Genomic DNA, 19,454 nt, shown 5'->3' on the forward strand with positions numbered 1-19,454 from the left:
TGTAGACTAAAACTGCGCTGATATGAAGAGCTTTGATAAACTGTTATGCTTCCATATCAGTTGCCTCATACAATTACGTAAGTCCAGAATCCAGGACCCTGTGTCCAGGACTATGCCCAGTTTCATACATTTTATGCTTCATTCTTGCCCTAAAAAAGTTGTAAATAATACCCTATTAACGGGGTATTCTGGAAAGGAAAGGCAATGCTACGCATATGAACTTTAATGATGCAAAAAGATAGAACTGATATATAAAAAGGAAATTAGAATGGAAGAATGATTCATCAGAATGTACCAAGTTCTTTTAAAAGTTTGCTACAGGAAGAAAAAAAAAATAACGTTAAAAACAGCCATGGCATAAAATTAAAAATGTAAACTGACAGGTAGAAAAGAGCTCACCTGGCTGGCCAAAATATTCGCAACTCATAAGATAGTATAAATACACACCAAGAAGATAGTACAATTGCAACTTATATATTCATAAATAAGTTACCATGGGATTGTAGTTATTCGAAATTCGTAAGAAGAAGATCGTACCTCATACTTCTGGCAGCCACACCTTTGGCTGCTTTTGGTGACGTCAGAAAACTTTGCTCCAATCAACGCTGATGTTTTCAGTTGTGAGCACGTTTTAAAAACAGGTCGTTGTGTGTTTTAATATTTTTGGTGATATATTTGTGTTTATGGTTAGTATTGTTATATTTCTTTATAGTATATCAAACTATGAAGTTAGTATTGTATGATTCTTTATACAATTCAATCGTAAATACTACGTTTAATGTGTAAGAAGCGTTTTAACAGTTTGTTTTGATTCGTTAGGGCGTTTGTCTGCCCTTCCGGGAAAATGAAAAACTGTATTATTGGGAAAATATACATTTTTATAACGTCTATAATCCAGCAATATCAATTTAAGGACGTTAATAGTTATATAATGTAGTTATTAATGCCTTGGGTGGTTGTGATACCTTAGTTTACGGACTAAAGTCTGAACACAGCCTTTGTTAGGCCGCTAGTTTAAGGGTATTGTACTGTATTTCAGGGTAAACAAGCATTTTCTTCTCTATACACTACCTTCTTGGATGTATAATAGTTTAGGTAGGCATGCCCTGCCCTACAGTTGAGTAAACTACATGAGTAAGTAAAGGGTTTTTTATTTTGGCAATTGCAAAATGGAGAATGTTGGGCTTAGATACATTACCAGTGATACACGAGTGTTTGTGTAGCCTAATGGGTATTATTGTATTGTAATACAGGGCAATGTTGGAAAAAAAAACTACTTTTTTCTATAGGAAAAATTCGGCTCTTCGATAATGTGGATTTGACGATAAACACATATGCTCTGTGATACACAAAATACTTACGAATGCATACTATGATCAGATCTTGTAGGTCCTGTATTGTGTAGGGTTCTCTTGTGTTTTCGATGGGACCAGGAGAACAGCCCTTAAAGTACAGTAAGTCCGTACAACTGTTAGGCTACATGAAAAATTATATTTGATAGTAATTTTAGGAGCTAATTTTTAATTACATAGTTTAAATTTACACTAACATAGACTGGTCGAGCACTGTCCGAACCTGCCCCAGACCAATGTAACAAACAGTAATACCTCGACATACGAGTGTCCCAACATACGATAAATTTGAGATACGAGGAAAGTTTGGAGCAAATTTTTGCCCTGAGATATGAGACAAGTTTGAGATACGAGACGGTTCCCTATGCAGCCGCTAGGTGGCCGAGTGTGCGAGAGGCTGCTCACGAGGACAGCATCGCTCGCTCTTTCCCGTCGGATCTCCGTCGCGTAAAGTTATCTCCGAGCATCGGCCATAGTGTTTGCATTTTTTACGTGTTTTTTGCGTACAGAATTTAGTGATTAATCAATGGGTCCAGAGCAAGGGAGTGCAAACAAGGGTAGTGAAAAGAAAAAGCGTTTGATGACAATCAAGATAAGCACAAAATAATTGAAAAACATGAGTGATGTACGAGTGACTGAGCTGACTCGCCAATGTGAGGGGAGTACATCATCAATACCTGTATGTACCATCCTCAAACAGAAGGATACTATAAAGAAGGAAATCAGAGACATGTTAGTGAAGTGTCAGGAGTTTTCTGATTTTATGGAAAAGAGGCACCTGGACAAGTTGGCGTGTGGTCGTGCGTTAGCCTTTTGTGACGACACTTGTGTACATCATTTTTGTAACGCACCGCCATTAGCCGCTACCGTCTGTTTTGAAGGTAAGAATTCGATAATGTTACATTTTATTGCAGATCATAACCAGTACATAGGTATTTGTTATTTTGTAAGCGTAGGTTGTGAATTAGAACAATTAAAAACAGGTTGTGAATTAGAACAATTAAAAATAGGTTGTGGATTAGAACAATTAAAAACATGTTTTTCCACTGGAATATACTGTTTTTAGGTGATTTTTCAGAGGATGTGAACGGATTAATTTTTTTAGTTGTTTTATGCGGGAAAAATTGATCCAAGATATGAGTTCGGGTCCCAGAACGCATTAAGTTTATTTATTTGCTTGGTTACTTTCCTCTCTGGGCTATTTTTCCTTGCTGGAACCCGTTGCTTATAGCATCCTGCTTTTCCAGCAAGGGTTGTAGCTTACCTAGTAATAGCAATATAATCAAAATCAACGTAATGTCGTTTTCAGTACGGATAAATGTGTACAGTGATCCCTCGTTTATCGCGGTAGATAGGTTCCAGACCCAACCGCGATAGGTGGAAATCCGCGACGTATTGACACCATATTTAGGTATTTATTTAACATGTATATTCAGACTTTTAAAACCTTCCCTTGTACGTAGTACTGTTAACAAACTACCCTTTAATGTACAGAACACTTAATGCATGTACTACAGTACCCTAAACTAAAACAGGCACAAATATTAAAGGCGATTTTATATCATGCGTTTCCTAAACACGCCAAAAAGCACGATAAAAAATGGCAGCCAATGTTTTGTTTACATTTATCTCTGATCATAATGAAGAAACAAATGCATTTAGTGTACACATCTGTGTATAGGTTAGTTTTTGCATCGATTATATTGATTATACAGTATGTTGATTTTGTTATTACCAATGTTTTACTTAATTTTCTTATGACTTCCAAATGTTTGTCTTTATGACGCCGCCTGAAACGGCGGCGTCATAAAGTACGCTCCATCTTCGATTGTAATAAACAAACGAAGGCATTTAACGCCCATGATGAAAGTGATAAATAATGATATTACAGTAAAAGCTTTTAGAAAACATGTTATTACAAATATTATTTACCGTATCTATATAAAATCATACATACGTAGCAAAGCAGGAAAACAATTTACGAGAGAGAGAGAGAGTTGTTTTACGTACGTAAATGTAAATTTAAAAAAAAAAAAAAATAGCCCCATTTCATATAAAATAGGTTATTACAAATATTTTATTTTATCATATTACAGTAGTCTGTATAATACTGTAAAGTTCAATACAGTATGTTGTTGTTAGTCGTGGCGATGAAATTCTCACGAAACAAAAACATGGCATTCGATTACAGCAGCTGATTCATTCTCTCTCTCTCTCTCTCTCTCTCTCTCTCTCTCTCTCTCTCTCTCTCTCTCTCTCTTCGTGTTATACAATACTTACATATAGATGAAGACACTAAAATTAGTTTTCTTAGTGTCAATTGAATACGAAACGGAAAAATTATGCCAAGTTTACATCCATTTCAATCATTGCTCAAAATGCGGCATCCGATTTCATCAGCAAACCACTATTTTTTGGGAAACATCATTTTATTCTAGAAAATTGCTACTCTTTAAATAGTTAATTGCACATTAAGAAAGCGTGTACTTTTGTTTTTAAATTTCGGTTGTGTTTTAAAAATCGAGTATTGTTGACTTCTTTTTGTTTTACTTTTGGCTGTGATCAGATCAGCTGACGTCTAGCTGCCTCTCTTGAGAGCGTACGAATACACTAACAAAGTATCGTTTATACCATTTCTTAACTTATTCAAACCGTCTATACAGTTGATATTACTTAAGCACCAATGTGTTATAACCTATCAAAATTTTTGTTTATTACATTTAAAACAACACACACTCTCTCTCTCTCTCTCTGTGGGCTACTTTTCACTACCTCCCATTCCTTACCTCTCTCTATCTCTCTAACAAATGATATCTTTGTTGCTCCTCAAAGTTTCATTTATATTGAAAATCAATCATGATTCAATTTTCCTTACTTTCTCCAATCTCGCACCATCGGTCACATCGCACTATTTTTTAAATTTCCGGAAAATCCGCAATATATGTATATACATGCATTATGAAAAAAATCCGCGAAGTGGTGAATCCGCGATAGTCGAACCGCGAAGTAGCGAGGGATCACTGTACCTCACATTGATGTCGAATTCCTGTCTCATAAGATTATCAGTCACTGCCTTATCCTTACTTAAATGGTTGAATTGTGGATGAACCATCGTGCAGAAAATATCCATCAGTTGCTCGCACACAGAGGCTCATTACAGCGCATCGAATCCCATACATAGGCTGCGTCATTCATCTGTTTATTCCGTTGCATCTCGCAAAGATATTAGTTGCTCAAATTTTAGTATGTATTTATCCTTTAAAATTAGAAGACTCTTCCTCTCAATGTTAATATAAACTGCGCAGCAGGTGGTATACCTGTCTGTCTCTGCTCCTCTCTCAGGAACATTAGCATCGGATCAAGGATGGAGGTTACGTGTTAGACTGGGACGAAAGGCGAATGACTGGCCATTTCATTTTCGTTTCGTCGTCTTCTTTGTCGTGGCACAGCATTGAAAACCCTGTCAGCAGGAATTGATTTGGTTTTGGATAAGCCTCACTTAGTCTGTGGCTTTTCTATTTTTATAACATACGGTAGAAGTGTCATTCCTCATACTCCATACGAGGGGGAGTGTGTTGCTTCCAGGCAAACCTGTTGATATATTTATTCCTCACTGTTATTGCTCAGAGATGTTGTAATCAGCAACCCCATTATTTATATTCCTTGTTACTACTTGAAGATATTTTTAAAATAGGCAAACCTATTGAGATATATATTCCTATTTGTTGCTACAAGGAGAGGTATTGTAACCAGGCAAACTCATTGATGTATACGCCTCACCAATACTACACAGAGACGTGTAACCAGGCAAATAAAGTGATATATTTTGCCCGTGTTATTACTGTACACAGAGTTTTCTGCTCTACGCTCTGTATTGCAAGGGCTGTGGACCCGATGTAATTGCCAAACTACCTATGCACGAAGTGTAAAGAACCTTAACTCTGCACTACTTACAAGGGTCCGTTTTGGTAGCCCAGGTTATGTACCCTGCCAGGGAATTAAGGACTTCCACATAAGGATGAGTCTCCTGTGTAAAGGATAAAGGATTGTATTTGTCAGACCAAATTACAAATTTGGAGATAATTTTTTAGCTTTTTTCAATTCCACAAACCTGTCCTTTTCTCATACTTTCCTGCCATCACCTACCCACTAGAAAGTCCTGGCTGTAATCAAAATTGAGTGCTCAGTGAGCAAGCATTGGTCCGAGGCTTCTTCATTTCAGGCTGGTAACTACTGGCCACATGTTTACACCACATTCTTCCATTTTGCTGATAATCTATCCTATGTGAAGGACTCAAGTTTGTATTAAGAAATATACAAATCATCTTCGAATTTGTCATATTTATTGCTGGCAGTATATTATTATAAAAGAAGTTGAAAAGGAAATTTGCATCCAGGTGCATAACGATGCGTAGGATTTTCTTTAGATGCAGATCATTTTTCATAAAATCCTTCTTCTCTTATAATATCCTCATTTATAACTATTCATTGTGAGGAAAGTGTTTAATCATGAGGTAAGGTGGCTTCCCTTACCTGGTACTCTGCAACAAAATATTTCTTTTATGATGCTTCTAGTTTTGAAAATTATTATACAGTACAGTATATAAGAGCTTGTCTAGAACTACAAATGATTAGTTTCAGGCAATCCTTCAAGATGTCGAGTTCACATGAAGAGGCCCTTTTACAAGAGTACAGGAAAGCAACTCAACAGTTAGGGAAGATATGGGATGAGATTGGTTTTGATGAAGAAAGTCGAGAAATTCGTGTAAAACATGTTCATGAGGAAATGAAGGTTAGAATACAATACTGTGTATCTTTCGTATCTTTTGTTAGATTTTATTTGTGATATTGTTGATATCGTGATATGTTAATGTGGTAATGTGTGGGGTTTTTAGAAAATTTAATGGAGTGTTTTTTTTTTCTAAATCGGATATTCACTTCAATTACAGACACTTTTACACAGCATGGTTGATAAGGAAAATCAGTTTAAGAAGAAGATGATGTCAGATATTGACAGACTAGGACAGCAATTCTACAGTCTAAATAAGGTGAGTTTTGATGTACTGTATAAGAAGTTTTAAGTTATGTACTGTAGTTATTTTCATTATAAATTATATAAAAAATTTAAGAGCCATGTATGCCTCATTGAAATGAATAATTTCGTCTACAATAATTACAAATATGTGATTCCTTTAATTGAACAGGATCTTAATGCTGGGATTGCAGAACCGGTTGACGATTATAATTTCTTGGAGCTGGAGGCCTTTCTGCGTCACAATGTTGAGACACTGATGAAAGAAGTGAGGAAAAGGACTACCTGCTTGAAGGAGTTACAATATGTTGAGGAGGTAATAAGAAGTTATTTGTTTTCTATGAAGTTGAAATGGTGAATAATGACAAGGGCCATAATGATATTTCTGCAAAATAGGTTTGAGAGTACATTATTAATTTCAGTGCTTTATATTTTTTGACTACTAAATATTTTAAGCTCTTATGCATGTCTTCTGTCTTCCCTGGGTTCTTTAAATTAATTTTCCCTCTGAAAGTTTATGAGGGTTTGAGAAGCTCTCATTTTTATTTCATTATTAACCACTATGATTTCTATCCAAATTAGGTCTTTTTCTAGAACCTTTCTCTGTTTTGTGATTTCTGTAGAAAAGCTTCTGGTGCATTCATATCTAATATAATTTCAACTTTTCCACTTTCCTTAATACGTGTAATAACCATGTAAATTGTTCATGTGTGCCTATTTTCCTCTTTTAGGACTCTGTGCTTTTCAATTTCTGCCTCATTTTTATTATGATCATCCCATCCCACCTTAGCTATGAGTCTCAGGATTTTGCAATCCTTTTTCTTTAGAAATTTTTCTGTGCAGAATGTTTTTAAGAGCTCATCAAAAGTTTAATCTGATATACAGTAAATCAGAAAATCCTTACTTTTCTTATTGCCCTTCTAATACACTATTGGTTACACACCAGCATGTAGCTGTGGAAAAATAAATTTTGTTGTGATTTCCAAGCTTTTCACTATTAGCTCACTGAAACTTTGACTCCATTTAGAATTTGTAGTCCTTAGTATCTCTTGGTATCATTAGTTAGTTTTGATTGATATTACAGTTTTCTTTCAATATCTGCATATGTAGTTACTAGACTCGCCCTTCTCTTTTGTACCTTTTCAAGCTCCATAACCCTGGGGTGCTTAGATGATTACCTGGCTGCACTCCTTTATAGCTTTCTCCACCGTTAATTTTTTTATTCATGACTGGTAAATAACAAAAATCATAATGTTAATGTCTTCACTCTGGATTTTATATGTTAAATCTTGCTCAATGAGTGTTTTTTGGTACCCACTCCTATATAAGCTGATCTTTTTCTGGGAGCAATTGTTAGATGCCTCAAGATTCAAACTTACAGTATATGATTTAGCATAATTTTCACACAATTTTCCTCTTGAAGTTACGATTAATTTTGTCTGAATACGTACGTTTTTAAGTTTGAAAATGACGAACAATACATTGGCAATAGTTTTCTTTAATTTCATTAAATAAATAAGTAAAAAAAAATATTTACTGAACAATTGAAGGTTATTCATTTTACAAAGTACACATGCATGATAACATTGAATCCTGCTTGTATTACAATAAAATAGCTTGAAAATACAAGTGTGTAAAAAAGAAAATAGGTAGGCTATTTATTGATGTATCACCAATGCATATTAATTGTACAGTATTATAAAAGTATGCGTGAGTTGAGGAAAACTGTTTGGTTTTGCATGATAGAAAAGGTACCTATTTACAGTTTTCAATCTTTCTTGCAGGAGCTATGTAAAAGGCTGGTAGAAGAGCGTTTGGAAATTCCTAATTCAAGAGTTCCATCACTAGAAAGTATTGAAGATTTAGAAAGAAGAATAAGGACCTTGGAACAGGAAAAGGTTGGCATTAATCTTTTAATCTTTTTATTTTTGAATTCTTGTAAAAAAGGTTGTACGTTATCATGTTTTATCGTAGGATAAAGAACATGATTGGAATAAGTTGTGCAGAGATGTAATATCCTTGTTTTGTCCTATTTTGGTTGTGAGTGTAACAGGTCCTCCCGTGTTCTGTTATGTTGTTTAGCAGCTTTTATTAGAGGGTCTAAGCATAATTTCACAATTCTTGATATTGCTGTATGTACTTCATCATGTCCATAGACTTCTAACTGCAGGGAGGTTCACCATCATTTACTAAAATCTTACTATCAAACAGCATTATATGTAAGCATCAACTAAATTTACTGTCATTGTTAAATTAGAAAATTTATCAGAGATACATGCTTTGGAATATGTTTCACTTTTGCAATGAATAGCAATACCGTTCAGTTATCTTCTGGGATTATAATGGTGATTTTGCCATATTGACCAAATCCTAAAATTTCCAGCATTCTAAACAGGGATTGAAGACGAGAAAATGCCTAACACTCCCTGGTGGATATACGAGGTGCCTCACACTGAGGGACCTGGGGGAACCCAAACATAGAATAAGGCAAAACCTGTGTGATTAGGAAATTTCATAATGCATAATTAACCCTTTTACCCCCAGGCTATTTGGAAATTTCCAACCCTTAACCCCCAGGGGTTATTTTTTTTCAAGCACATTTTGTAGTATATTTTTTTTTTAAATTGCTCTAACAGCCTTAATTTTAATCATAGAGAGGTCAGGTTGGTCTCATTCTCTTGGGAAATGTCTGAAGTTTCTCAATAAAAATTATCAAAATTTTGCAAGGACGTACCGGTACGTCCATGGGGGTAAAGGGATGAGTTTTGTGAAACGTACCAGTACGTCCTTTGGGGGTAAAAGGGTTAAAAAGTAAAATTAAAGTCATGTGTTAACCTTGGTATTGTGCATTGTATCAGTTTTGGGAGTTGTACTTGAAGCTGCAAAAAACTTGGGCTGGGCACTTAGAATTCCATGAATACATGTACAGTTATATTGAAGGTGATAAGCCACCCTTATTACAAATGTAAGTAATACAAATAGTGGAATACTATTTAATTTTCTGTAACTTGTAATCGCTGGCCATTATATAAACTTACTAATGCCTTAATTTGAATTTGGCCTGTTCAACAAAAGAACTTCCTTGAACTTACACCCATCTATGTTAATCATTATCCTCATTATTAGTTATTTTAATGTAAGTTACTGATCATAGAAGGAAGTTACACAAACTACATTACATAAAGTTCTTACAATTATTCATATGATGAAAAGGTCTATACTGTACTGTAATATATAATGTTTAATCAATCTTCCATTTCAGTAATTTAGGTAGTAAAACTACATTATCTTGATCTTAAAATACCTTTTTCATAACTTGATGTTCCTCACCCTTATATGTTCTCAATTTTGTTGATTTTTTATGGTATTAAAAGATTTTGAATAATTTGTCTAAAAAGTCATTTGTCTAGTAGATGAAACATTTATACATAAACTATCTTGCAGCTGATGAGAGGCAATTTTTTTTCTAATTGACTTTAATTAAATTTTTTTTAATGAAAAAAAAAATGACATTTATTCCTGCAAGTAATATTCTTATACCCATAGTTGTCATGTAAGCTTTTAACCCTTTTACCCCCAGGCTATTTGGAACTTTCCAACCCTTAACCCCCTGGGGTTATTTTTTTTCAAGCACATTTTTGCAGTATATTTTTTTTTAAATTGCTCTAACAGCCTTAATTTTCATCATAGAGAGGTCAGGTTGATCTCATTCTCTTGGAAAATGCCTGAAGTTTCTAAAAAAAATTATAAAAAATATGCAAAAAAAAAAATGTAAATAGCAGTTTTTTGCAAGGACGTACCGGTACGTCCATGGGGGTAAAGGGATGAGTTTTGTGAAATGTACCAGTACGTCCTTTTGGGGTAAAAGGGTTAATATTAAGAAATGGACTAATTAATGCATCAAGTTTCTTGTGTTGTGACCTGTATTGCACAATTTTTATTCATGTTTTTTTAGATTGACATTAACATGTACATAATTTGCAGGTGAATCGGGAAAAGAACTTTCAAATTCTCCAGGGGAAAATATCATATTTACACGAGGAACTGGAGCATAAACCAAATTGTTCTTTTGAGTTTGACATGTTGGCTGGCGTAGAATATTTTGTGTTAAGTCAGCATAATCTTCAGAAAATGAAAGAAATGAAAATAGACTTGGAAAAGAAGGTTAGTACAGTACTGGGAAAGCCCTATTTTTATATAGGGTTACTAAAGCCTCCGATTGTGTAGTATTTTGTATACGTATTATGAAATAATGCTTAATTTTGCTGATAAATGATTATATCATTTAGTACTAGAATATCAGTTTTATTATTATATGATTTACTATGAGTTACTATGGTCTTCACTTTAAATGGGATTTATTTTACAGGTGGAACAGAATTGGAAAGAAAGTATCGATTTAAAGATTCAGATCGAACGCCTTTGGAATCAGTTGGAAGTTGAAGAGCAGGAACGGAATGATTTTTTGTCTGGTGTGGAAGGTCATGCTCCATCTACTATTGCTAAGGTATTCTATTGGTTGAATAATTTTTTCTTTCATAATGGTTTTTATTTAGACTTCAGAAATTCTGCATATTGTACCAAAAAAAGAAATTTGTTGAGAAATGGAAAAGAAGTTTGGGATAACCCAAAATATCATTGTTTCAATGGGGTCATGTCATGCCCCTTAATCCAAGAAGGATCTTTCATATTAAGGTTTGCATAGCTCAGCAGGAGGTGGTTTGGTGTAAGTTTTACCATTTATTTTTTTTTTATTATAAAAATTATATTTAAAAATCTATGTGCACTCTGTATAACCCAGTATTTAATCTATTCTATTCTTTGTACATCTAGCTTCGTGATGAACTTGGGCGCCTGAAAGTGAAGCGACAGCAGAATTTGTCTAAGTGCATTAATAAAATGCGGCGTGAGATAGAGGATTGTTGGGAGAAGTGCTACATAAGTGAGGTGGAGAGAAATGAGTTTACAGATTATTTAAAAGGTATGTCTCCTATATGCATTTTTGACTGTAACAGGAAAGGGTGTACATCACCTTCCTCCATCTGACAGTTAAGGTGTTGTACTTGAATTTAAGTGAAATCTCACTAGAAATTCAATATAGTCCAGCTGTTTACTGCACATCTTTTGCACTTCTTTTGAGATTTATTCTTCAACAGTTTAATGAGTCACATTTAAGTTCTTTCTTTATTTTAATTTTCTTCAGGATTTGATCATTCTGATGCTTACCTGTCCATCTCTTTCACAGAGGAATATTCAGAAGCTGTTTTGGAATCCCATGAACACCAGATTCGCAAGCTGACCAATTACTATAATGACAACATAGATATATTTTACAAGATAGAACAAAGGAAAATGGTAATACATTATTAAACTATTTCTACTAATATGTAAACTCTGTATCCAGTAACTCCTCTTGTATCTGCCTTTTCCCTATCTGTACTCTCATATACCTTGCTATTTATTAGTGTTTGAGCCTACCAAGAGAAGGGTTTAGAGTGGCAGGAGACTTTGGAGAGCGGTGGTTTTTGGGAAAATGTGGATAAGACTGAGGTTATGGTGAGCAGTAAGGAATATAGGGACTGGATAGCCATACATGAAAGTACATACTCTGTTATAAAACAGGTGGAAATATTTAGATACATGGGATTTACTATAAGTCAGGAGGGAGGATGTGAGGCTGAAGTTGAGAATAGGATAAGAGTAGCCTTGGGAAAGGAAAGTCAAGGGAGGTAGCAGGAATAGTATGTAATAAGAAAATGCCAATCAAGCTAAAGGTCATGATCTGTAGCACAGTAATGTATGTATGTGGGCAAAGAGGAAGCTAAGCTTGACAGAACAGTGATGAGAATGCTGAGGTGGATTATGGGAATATCAGAGCTTGAAAGATTAAAAAAAGGATATAAGAAGAATGGCGGGCAGCGTAAATATTAGAGGTGATGAGAAGGTCATGACTGAGATGGTGTGGGCACATGTTGAGGATGGATGGTGGGGAGGGCTTGAAAGGAACCTGTTAGGGGAAGGTCGAGAGGGAGGCAGAGATTTAGATGGCGAGATAAGGTGAAGGATGATTTGGAATGAAGTAGTTTGGTAGAGGAGGTTCTTTCTCCTGCATATTGGGTTATTTTTTATATATACATAACTCTGTCGTCAGTTTTTGTGTTACAGCAGTTAAGTAATGATGATAGTTTTGAGAACTAATTTGGATTAGAGTTTTTGTTTAGAGGAATCTTACAAGCCTGCTTTTGATTTGATTCCATAATTATTCATGAATGGATTATCTATTGCAGTTTTAGAATTTTCACTTATCTTTATTTATTACTTTTGTCTTTTGTTCCAGCTATGGGATAAATTCATTGATCTCGAGGAGCGAGCAAATGATCCAAATAGATATGGTAACAGAGGTGGAGCTTTACTTAAAGAAGAAAAAGAAAGAAAAGCTGTAAAGAAAGTGAGTATAATATAGTACTAAAGCATTTAGTAGTATTTATCATTCAACCGTTAGTGTAATTACAGCACTGTTGAAGCCTTATGAGGTAGTGGCAGTCGTTGTGGTACAAACATTATATCCAGTATTATATTGATATGTTATTGTCCTTGTTTTATCCTACAAAACTATCCCATGTTTCTAACTATTTATGGATATATCTTTAACCTGTTTGTTTCTTTTATGTTTTCATTCTTAATTTTCATTTTATTAATTTTGGGAATGAATATGGATGGGTATATATTCTGTATATTTATCCTGTTGTCATTTTTCCTATGTTACCAGGCACTACCACTCATTGAAAAAGAGCTATTTACCTTGATCTCACAATGGGAGACAGTTCACGGGAAAACTTTTCAAATTATGGGTATGAGTGTTGCAGATTTCATCGATAACGAATGGTTGCAGCATCATGAAAAGAAGGAAAATGAAAGAAAGAAAAAGGTACGTTTGTTACATCTTCCTCTCACCCATTTTTTATATGTAATGGTTTTGTTACTTATATGAGGAAAGCTTTTTGTAATTTTGTAATATATGTATGGGCAATTGAAACTTGGAATATGTATTTGTTTTTTACTAAATTGATTTTACAGAAATGGTCATTGTTAATTGGACTGACATGTTTAGGCTGGATCAAGTAAAGAACTATCAAGTAATATAGAATATTTTTTCTCTATTTTCACTACTTAGATTAAGTAATAAAGTTAATTAAAATGTTATTGAAATATATTGCCATTGAGAATCTTGATTTAAATCTTTTTAGCAAAATGAACGTGTTAACAAGCTGAATTATGAAAGTCGCATGGGAGCCAGACCACCGGCTGTGAAAAGGCGGCTACCTTCTAATGAAACACTAAGGACATCAAAACTGCAGCGTGTTAGTGAGGATCATCCTTTAAGTATGGTATGTTTCAAATTATTTTCTAGTATTGCACTCTAGGTCGTTCAGGCAGGTAGTCTAGGTAAAGATTAAGCAGAGAACTCTTATGTCCTTGTCTAACCAGCAAAGAGAAACTACTGTAGTTATTAATAGACTAATGATGATAGAGTGCTATAATCTTCCAACAGAATTTTCAAGGTCTTTTAGGCAAACCCATATCTAGAATCATGCCACAGGTTTTATTTGCCTTTGATAGTACTTTTCATCTTTGTGATATCTGTTTCCAAGGTAGTTGGTTGGCTAAGGCACTAGATACCTGTTGAGATACTATTGCTAGAGAGCTATTGGGTTCTTTGACTTTCCAGACAGTACTACATTAGATCTCTCTCTCTTCTCTCTCTCTCTCTCTCTCTCTCTCTCTCTCTCTCTCTCTCTCTCTCTCTCTCTCTCTCTCTCTCTCTCTCTCTCTCGTTGCGGCTCATTTCATCTTTGCCTTCACATACACAGAATAGTCTGGCCTATTCTTTTCAAATTCTCCTCTTTCCTCATACACTTGACATCACTGAAATTGCCAAACAATTCTTGTCCCAAGAGGTTAACTACTGCACTGGAATTGTTTTGTGGTTACTTTCTTCCTGGTAAGGGTAGAAGAGACGTTAGCTGTGGGAAGTAACTCTTATACGAGAACACTCCAAAATTAAACCATTGTTCTGTAGACTTGGGTAGTGCCATATCCTCTGTATCATGGTCTTCCACTGTATTGTGGTAGAGTTCTTTTGCTTGTGGGTACACTCTGGCACACTTTATTTTGTTTGACTTCCTCTTCTTATTTTCAAGTTTTTATTGTTTATATATTATAGATTTATTCTAATGTTACTGTTCTTAAACTTCTCGTACTCTCCGTATTTCCTTTCCTCACTGGACTATTTTCCCTGTTGGAGCCCTTAGCAAGTAATAATAATAATGAATTATGGATGCTACATTTGGGTAACGTCCTTAATGCCTTAGGAATGTATGGGTCTTGGTCAAAACGAAAGTTTTTCAATCTTTTTATTCAAGTTGTCTTAAACATCAGTAACCTAGTGATCTGTATTTTATCCAGTCTGTTACTACTCCTCTCAAATCTTTGGCTTATGGCATTGTAGTTCTCTTTTTAACATTATCTTTCACACTTTTGGCCATTAGTACATTTGAATTTGACTACTTAATGTAGTGATAATGCTGAGAAACATTTGAATTGGGCTACTCTTGAAAGGAATTATGTAAGAGAAAGTTGTCTCAGAATGCTGTATATAACGTTTGAAGTTTATATTTAATGGTAATTTTCCTTATTTATTTAAATTCATGAAAAAAGAGGAGGACAGTTTTGTTATAAGAAAAATTCCTTATGTTTTATTCAATTACCTTTTCACTTCAAGTATCAAGTTATTATTATTGTTATTATTATTATTATTATTATTATTATTGTTACTATTACTTGCTAAGCTACAACCCTAGTTGGAAAAGCACGATGCTATAACCCCAAGGGCTCCAACAGGGAAAATAGCAAAGTGAGGAAAGGATATAAACAAACTAAAGAAGATCTAACGAACAATTAAAATTAAATATTTTATGAAGAGTATCAGCATTAAAATGAATCTTTCTTATATAAACTATAAAAACATAAAAAAACAAGAGGAAGAGAAATAAAATAGAAATAGTGTGCCCGAGTGTACCTTTAAGCAAGAGAACTCTACCCTGGGTCAGTGGAAGACCATGATACAGAGGCCATGGCACTATCCAAGACAAGAGAACAATGGTTTGATTTTGGAATGTCCTACTCTTAAAAGAGCTGCTTACCATAGCTGAAGTTTCTTCTACCTTTACCAAGAGGAAGGTAGCCACTGAACAGTTACAGTGTAGTAGTTAACCCCTTGAGCAAAGATGGAATGTTTGGTATTATCAGTGTTGGCAGGTGTATGAGGACAGAGGAAAATATGTATTCGGTGTGTGTATAGGCAAAGGGAAAATGAACCGTAATGAGAGAGAAGGATCCAATGTATTACTGTCTGGCCAGTCAAAGGACCCAATACTCTTTAGCAGTATCATCTCAACAGGAGGCTGGTGCCCTGGCCAACTGTAAAAGAAATATCCCCCATGTAATTTTGAAAGCTTTGTCAATATTGTTTGTTAGGGATTTTATTTTTTCTTCCATCCCCCATTAGTGTTTCTTTATTTTCAACTGTATTACCTTTTTACTTTTCATCTAGTACCATTTGTATTCTCTTCACACTTGTCTGTTTAATTTCTGTAACTTTTAATCTATTGGCTTTTTACTAAAGAGATATCCTTAAGGTGGTGAGAGTGAGGAAAATATGGCAATGTGACTTGGTGATTAGTTCAAACTAGTTTGAGAGTGATAATCTTATCCTTATTAAGAAAAAAAGTTTCACACATTACTATGATATTAGGCATACTAATAGGAAGTTTGTGGAGTTCTCTCTTTTTTACTCATAGGTTCTTTTATATTCATTTTAGTTTATTGTAAAAATGAAATGTTATAATACTCGGTTCGTGTTGTTTATCAAATTTTTAAGTACTGTCTGTTGACAGTAAATTTGGATGAAATATAAATACAGTATATACTTTGTGTTAGCTGTGTTATCACCGATGTTTTATTCTGTAGATGCTCATATGTAAAGCCTTTGTCAGACATGTATCTAAGGAGGTTTAAGGTGTACAGAGAAGTGTTGACCATAGTGAGTGTTCAATAAGTAGTAACAGTACTGCGTATGTAATATATTCATTTTTATTTCTAGAAGTCAAAAAATACATTGGCGAGAGTTGCCCTTAAAGAGAGGAACCAAAATTCTTTTAAAGATGGGCACAACAGTAGCGAGGTATCCACATATTCTCATTTTGCTGTAAGTACATCCTTTGATTGTTCTGTATTACCTTTTAATCTCCCAGGAATACATAGTAAAGGTGTAAATGTATCTTATATCAGTTTGTCATATTTAGCATATGGCATGCAATTATTACTAGGGAATATCACAAGGGATTTCAGTTATATTTTACTTTTACTCATATTTTGTCATGTATAGCAATTATTTTGGGGTAAATGTGAGGTTTTTGAAAAAAAAATCTGTAAAATCATCTGTTCCTGTTGCTAGACATGGGAATTAAGTATTGCATGTTGTACACAGAGAGGTCAGTTAATTTACTTATAGCTGATGCAGTTCTGTTGATTTGTGAGCGAATGTTTCTCCAATTTGTCAAATATAAGATTCCATAGTATTATCTGATCTGTCGGTCCCCAGTTGTATTAAAAAATTGTTAGAAATATACAGTAGTGTGCTGTACTTTGACAATTGTACACAAAGAGAAAGGATAACTCATCCCCTAGTCATGTGTTGTAGATGTAGGGACAGGTAATTGTATTATAGGTATAACATATCTACATACAAAACTCCTGTGCCTTTGGAAATTTGGCACCTGAATGCTAATTGAACTCTTGGTCACCACATTAGGTGATTGGCTGTACAACTTACATAACTAATTTTTCTAAGTTCTACGTTGGTTTGCTTGTTTTCGGATTATTCTACTCTCCATGATCATCCTCTTCCACTTCAGCTAATTTAAGGAGCTGTTTCTTAAATCTAACTTCATGATGGTATGATACTACAAATAATGAAGAGGCTAGTAGATAAACAGTATGCATGGTACAGATGAATCGTGGCATGTTTCCAACTTAATTTTCCACTTATCTAATACTCTTACATTTTCTATGACAATTTGGAAATACATTTTCTTTGATCTCTTGATTTTTTTTCTACTTAAATAGCATGCCTTGCAATGACCAATTTTGGACATGGACAAATGTATTCTCAGGAAGGTACATTTATGTTTCCCTGTAAGAGCAACACTTGGCATGAAGTGATTACTAGAAATGACAGGTGAAAATAGGTGCATTATATAATGAAACAATAACGAAGGTGTAAATGTGAATAAGAGTATATGGCAATTTGTAACATCCTATATATGACTTTCCCATGGTGAATTATTCTATAATTGGTTGAGCCTATGGGCACCAAGGCAATGCAGTAGTATTTTACCTTGAGACCATTAATGTTATTCTATAGTAGGTAAAGATAGGCTAACATTATTTATCAATTTATTTGATTTGTGGGAAGGTCAGTAATTGGTATAAAAATCTCTTGTATGTTTCAATTGAAACCGATTTACATAATATATGTTCCTTTTTGTATACAAACCTTTCATCCAAAATAGGGAATTATCTTCAACAAAGCTGGAATGACTTGAAATAATTTTTGATCGATAGTGAGCACGGGGGAGTAACCCCCCACACACTCCCATCAAAGATCTTATATTTGTCTTTGGCCGCAACCATAAATTGATGCTTAGATTGTGTCAGGTGGCCTTGCATACATAACAGTAGATTTCAGTGTTGTTAAGAAATGTTTTATAAAATATGCCATTTGTCATGAACTTGTGCAAATAATGTGAAATGTAAATATGGCTTGGTTAACTTTATTATTAGGCTAGCCTATCAATACACAACACTTGGAATAAAAGGTGTATTTTTCATATCGGTTGTATAAGACAACCCCCGATTTTCAAGGGTGAATTTTAAGATTTAAGGGTCGTCTTGTATGCGGAAATATACGGTAGCATTTTTCCTCGCTACACAAACCCGAGTCCTATAAAGATAAACTTCCACCTCAACTGTCCCTTTGTCTTGAGCCATTGGTTATAAGTGTAGTTTTCCACCTGTCGTTTACTACCTTGACAGCTATTTCAATGAATGTTTGAGCTCTACTTAAAACTTTTTGTTATTTTAAAGGACTTAGTTTTTTGTAGCTGAGAAAAATTCTAAATAATTTTAAAATGTTTTATATTTGACTTTCAGAAATATTTTGGGGGCTTTTTTATCATAGTTTTTTTCAGGATTAAAATTTGATCATGTTGCATCTTATTTTCAGTCTAAGGAAAATCCGCGAAGGGCCTGCAGCACTCCCAATTTGGGAACGACAAATTCTAACCTCTTTTAATGGGTTTGTTACTTAACTCTCATAACACCATTATTCTGGTGTGCATAGTAATCTAGCAAGTAGCTATAGGGGCTAGTGTATTTGGTAGAATAATGTGTTCTTAATGTAAACAAATGGGGGAGTTTTGCTGGGTATGAATCTCTTGTTTTGAGTACAGTAATTGCAAGGTGTTGTTACTTCCTTTTTTAGCTGTGAAACTGTTGTGTAAGTTTTTGGGTACAGTAGGATCACATTGGATAGCCATAGAAAATAGGGGAATAAGAATTAGTAAAGATATTTTTTGTATATATGAAAGATTCATAGAAGATAAAAGGAACTGAAAACCCATAGTATGATTAAAGTTTAGATTTTATTTTATTAGAATTTCTAAATATGTATACTAGTTAAGTATATCTCTTGACTCTAACTAGGTTCTGTAAGTGTTGCTGAGGTAACCTGTTTGCTTTCACTGAATATAACTATGGAACTTAATAAATTTTGGGAAGTATTGTAATTTTAAAAGAAAATTACTATATGAGAGAACTCTTGTTATGGTTTACTTTTTCCTGTAGGGACATACTACCCTTTATCCCCCAGCTGCATCTTAGTTTCAGGTGTTCCCTCTGGTCAGAGCCCATCATCACCAATTTTTACTCCTCATTCAAGAACCTAGGAG

At 34.4% G+C, this 19,454-nt stretch overlaps 1 protein-coding gene across 4 annotated transcripts in view; it reads left to right on the top strand.

Annotated features, from left to right (window-relative positions):
• The first annotated feature begins 559 nt into the window (after positions 1 to 559).
• Positions 560 to 19,454, top strand: part of LOC137658482 (protein regulator of cytokinesis 1-like) — a 29,002-nt gene continuing 10,107 nt past the window's right edge. Inside the window, exons 1-14 of one of the 4 annotated variants that reach the window (XM_068393227.1) lie at positions 560 to 686; positions 5,988 to 6,144; positions 6,302 to 6,400; positions 6,557 to 6,700; positions 8,169 to 8,282; positions 10,369 to 10,548; positions 10,754 to 10,891; positions 11,218 to 11,365; positions 11,630 to 11,739; positions 12,722 to 12,832; positions 13,154 to 13,312; positions 13,632 to 13,772; positions 16,547 to 16,651; positions 18,731 to 18,802. In XM_068393227.1, coding sequence (XP_068249328.1) covers positions 6,007 to 6,144; positions 6,302 to 6,400; positions 6,557 to 6,700; positions 8,169 to 8,282; positions 10,369 to 10,548; positions 10,754 to 10,891; positions 11,218 to 11,365; positions 11,630 to 11,739; positions 12,722 to 12,832; positions 13,154 to 13,312; positions 13,632 to 13,772; positions 16,547 to 16,651; positions 18,731 to 18,799 — 1,656 coding nt within the window. In that variant the 5' untranslated portion in view covers positions 560 to 686; positions 5,988 to 6,006 and the 3' untranslated portion in view covers positions 18,800 to 18,802. Of the gene's footprint in view, positions 687 to 5,987; positions 6,145 to 6,301; positions 6,401 to 6,556; positions 6,701 to 8,168; positions 8,283 to 10,368; positions 10,549 to 10,753; positions 10,892 to 11,217; positions 11,366 to 11,629; positions 11,740 to 12,721; positions 12,833 to 13,153; positions 13,313 to 13,631; positions 13,773 to 16,546; positions 16,652 to 18,730; positions 18,838 to 19,454 lie in introns of all 4 variants that reach the window. The other 3 variants (XM_068393228.1, XM_068393225.1, XM_068393226.1) reach the window with 3 other exon arrangements.

Source organism: Palaemon carinicauda, chromosome 19, assembly GCF_036898095.1.
Source record: "Palaemon carinicauda isolate YSFRI2023 chromosome 19, ASM3689809v2, whole genome shotgun sequence".
Taxonomy (NCBI): domain Eukaryota; kingdom Metazoa; phylum Arthropoda; class Malacostraca; order Decapoda; family Palaemonidae; genus Palaemon; species Palaemon carinicauda.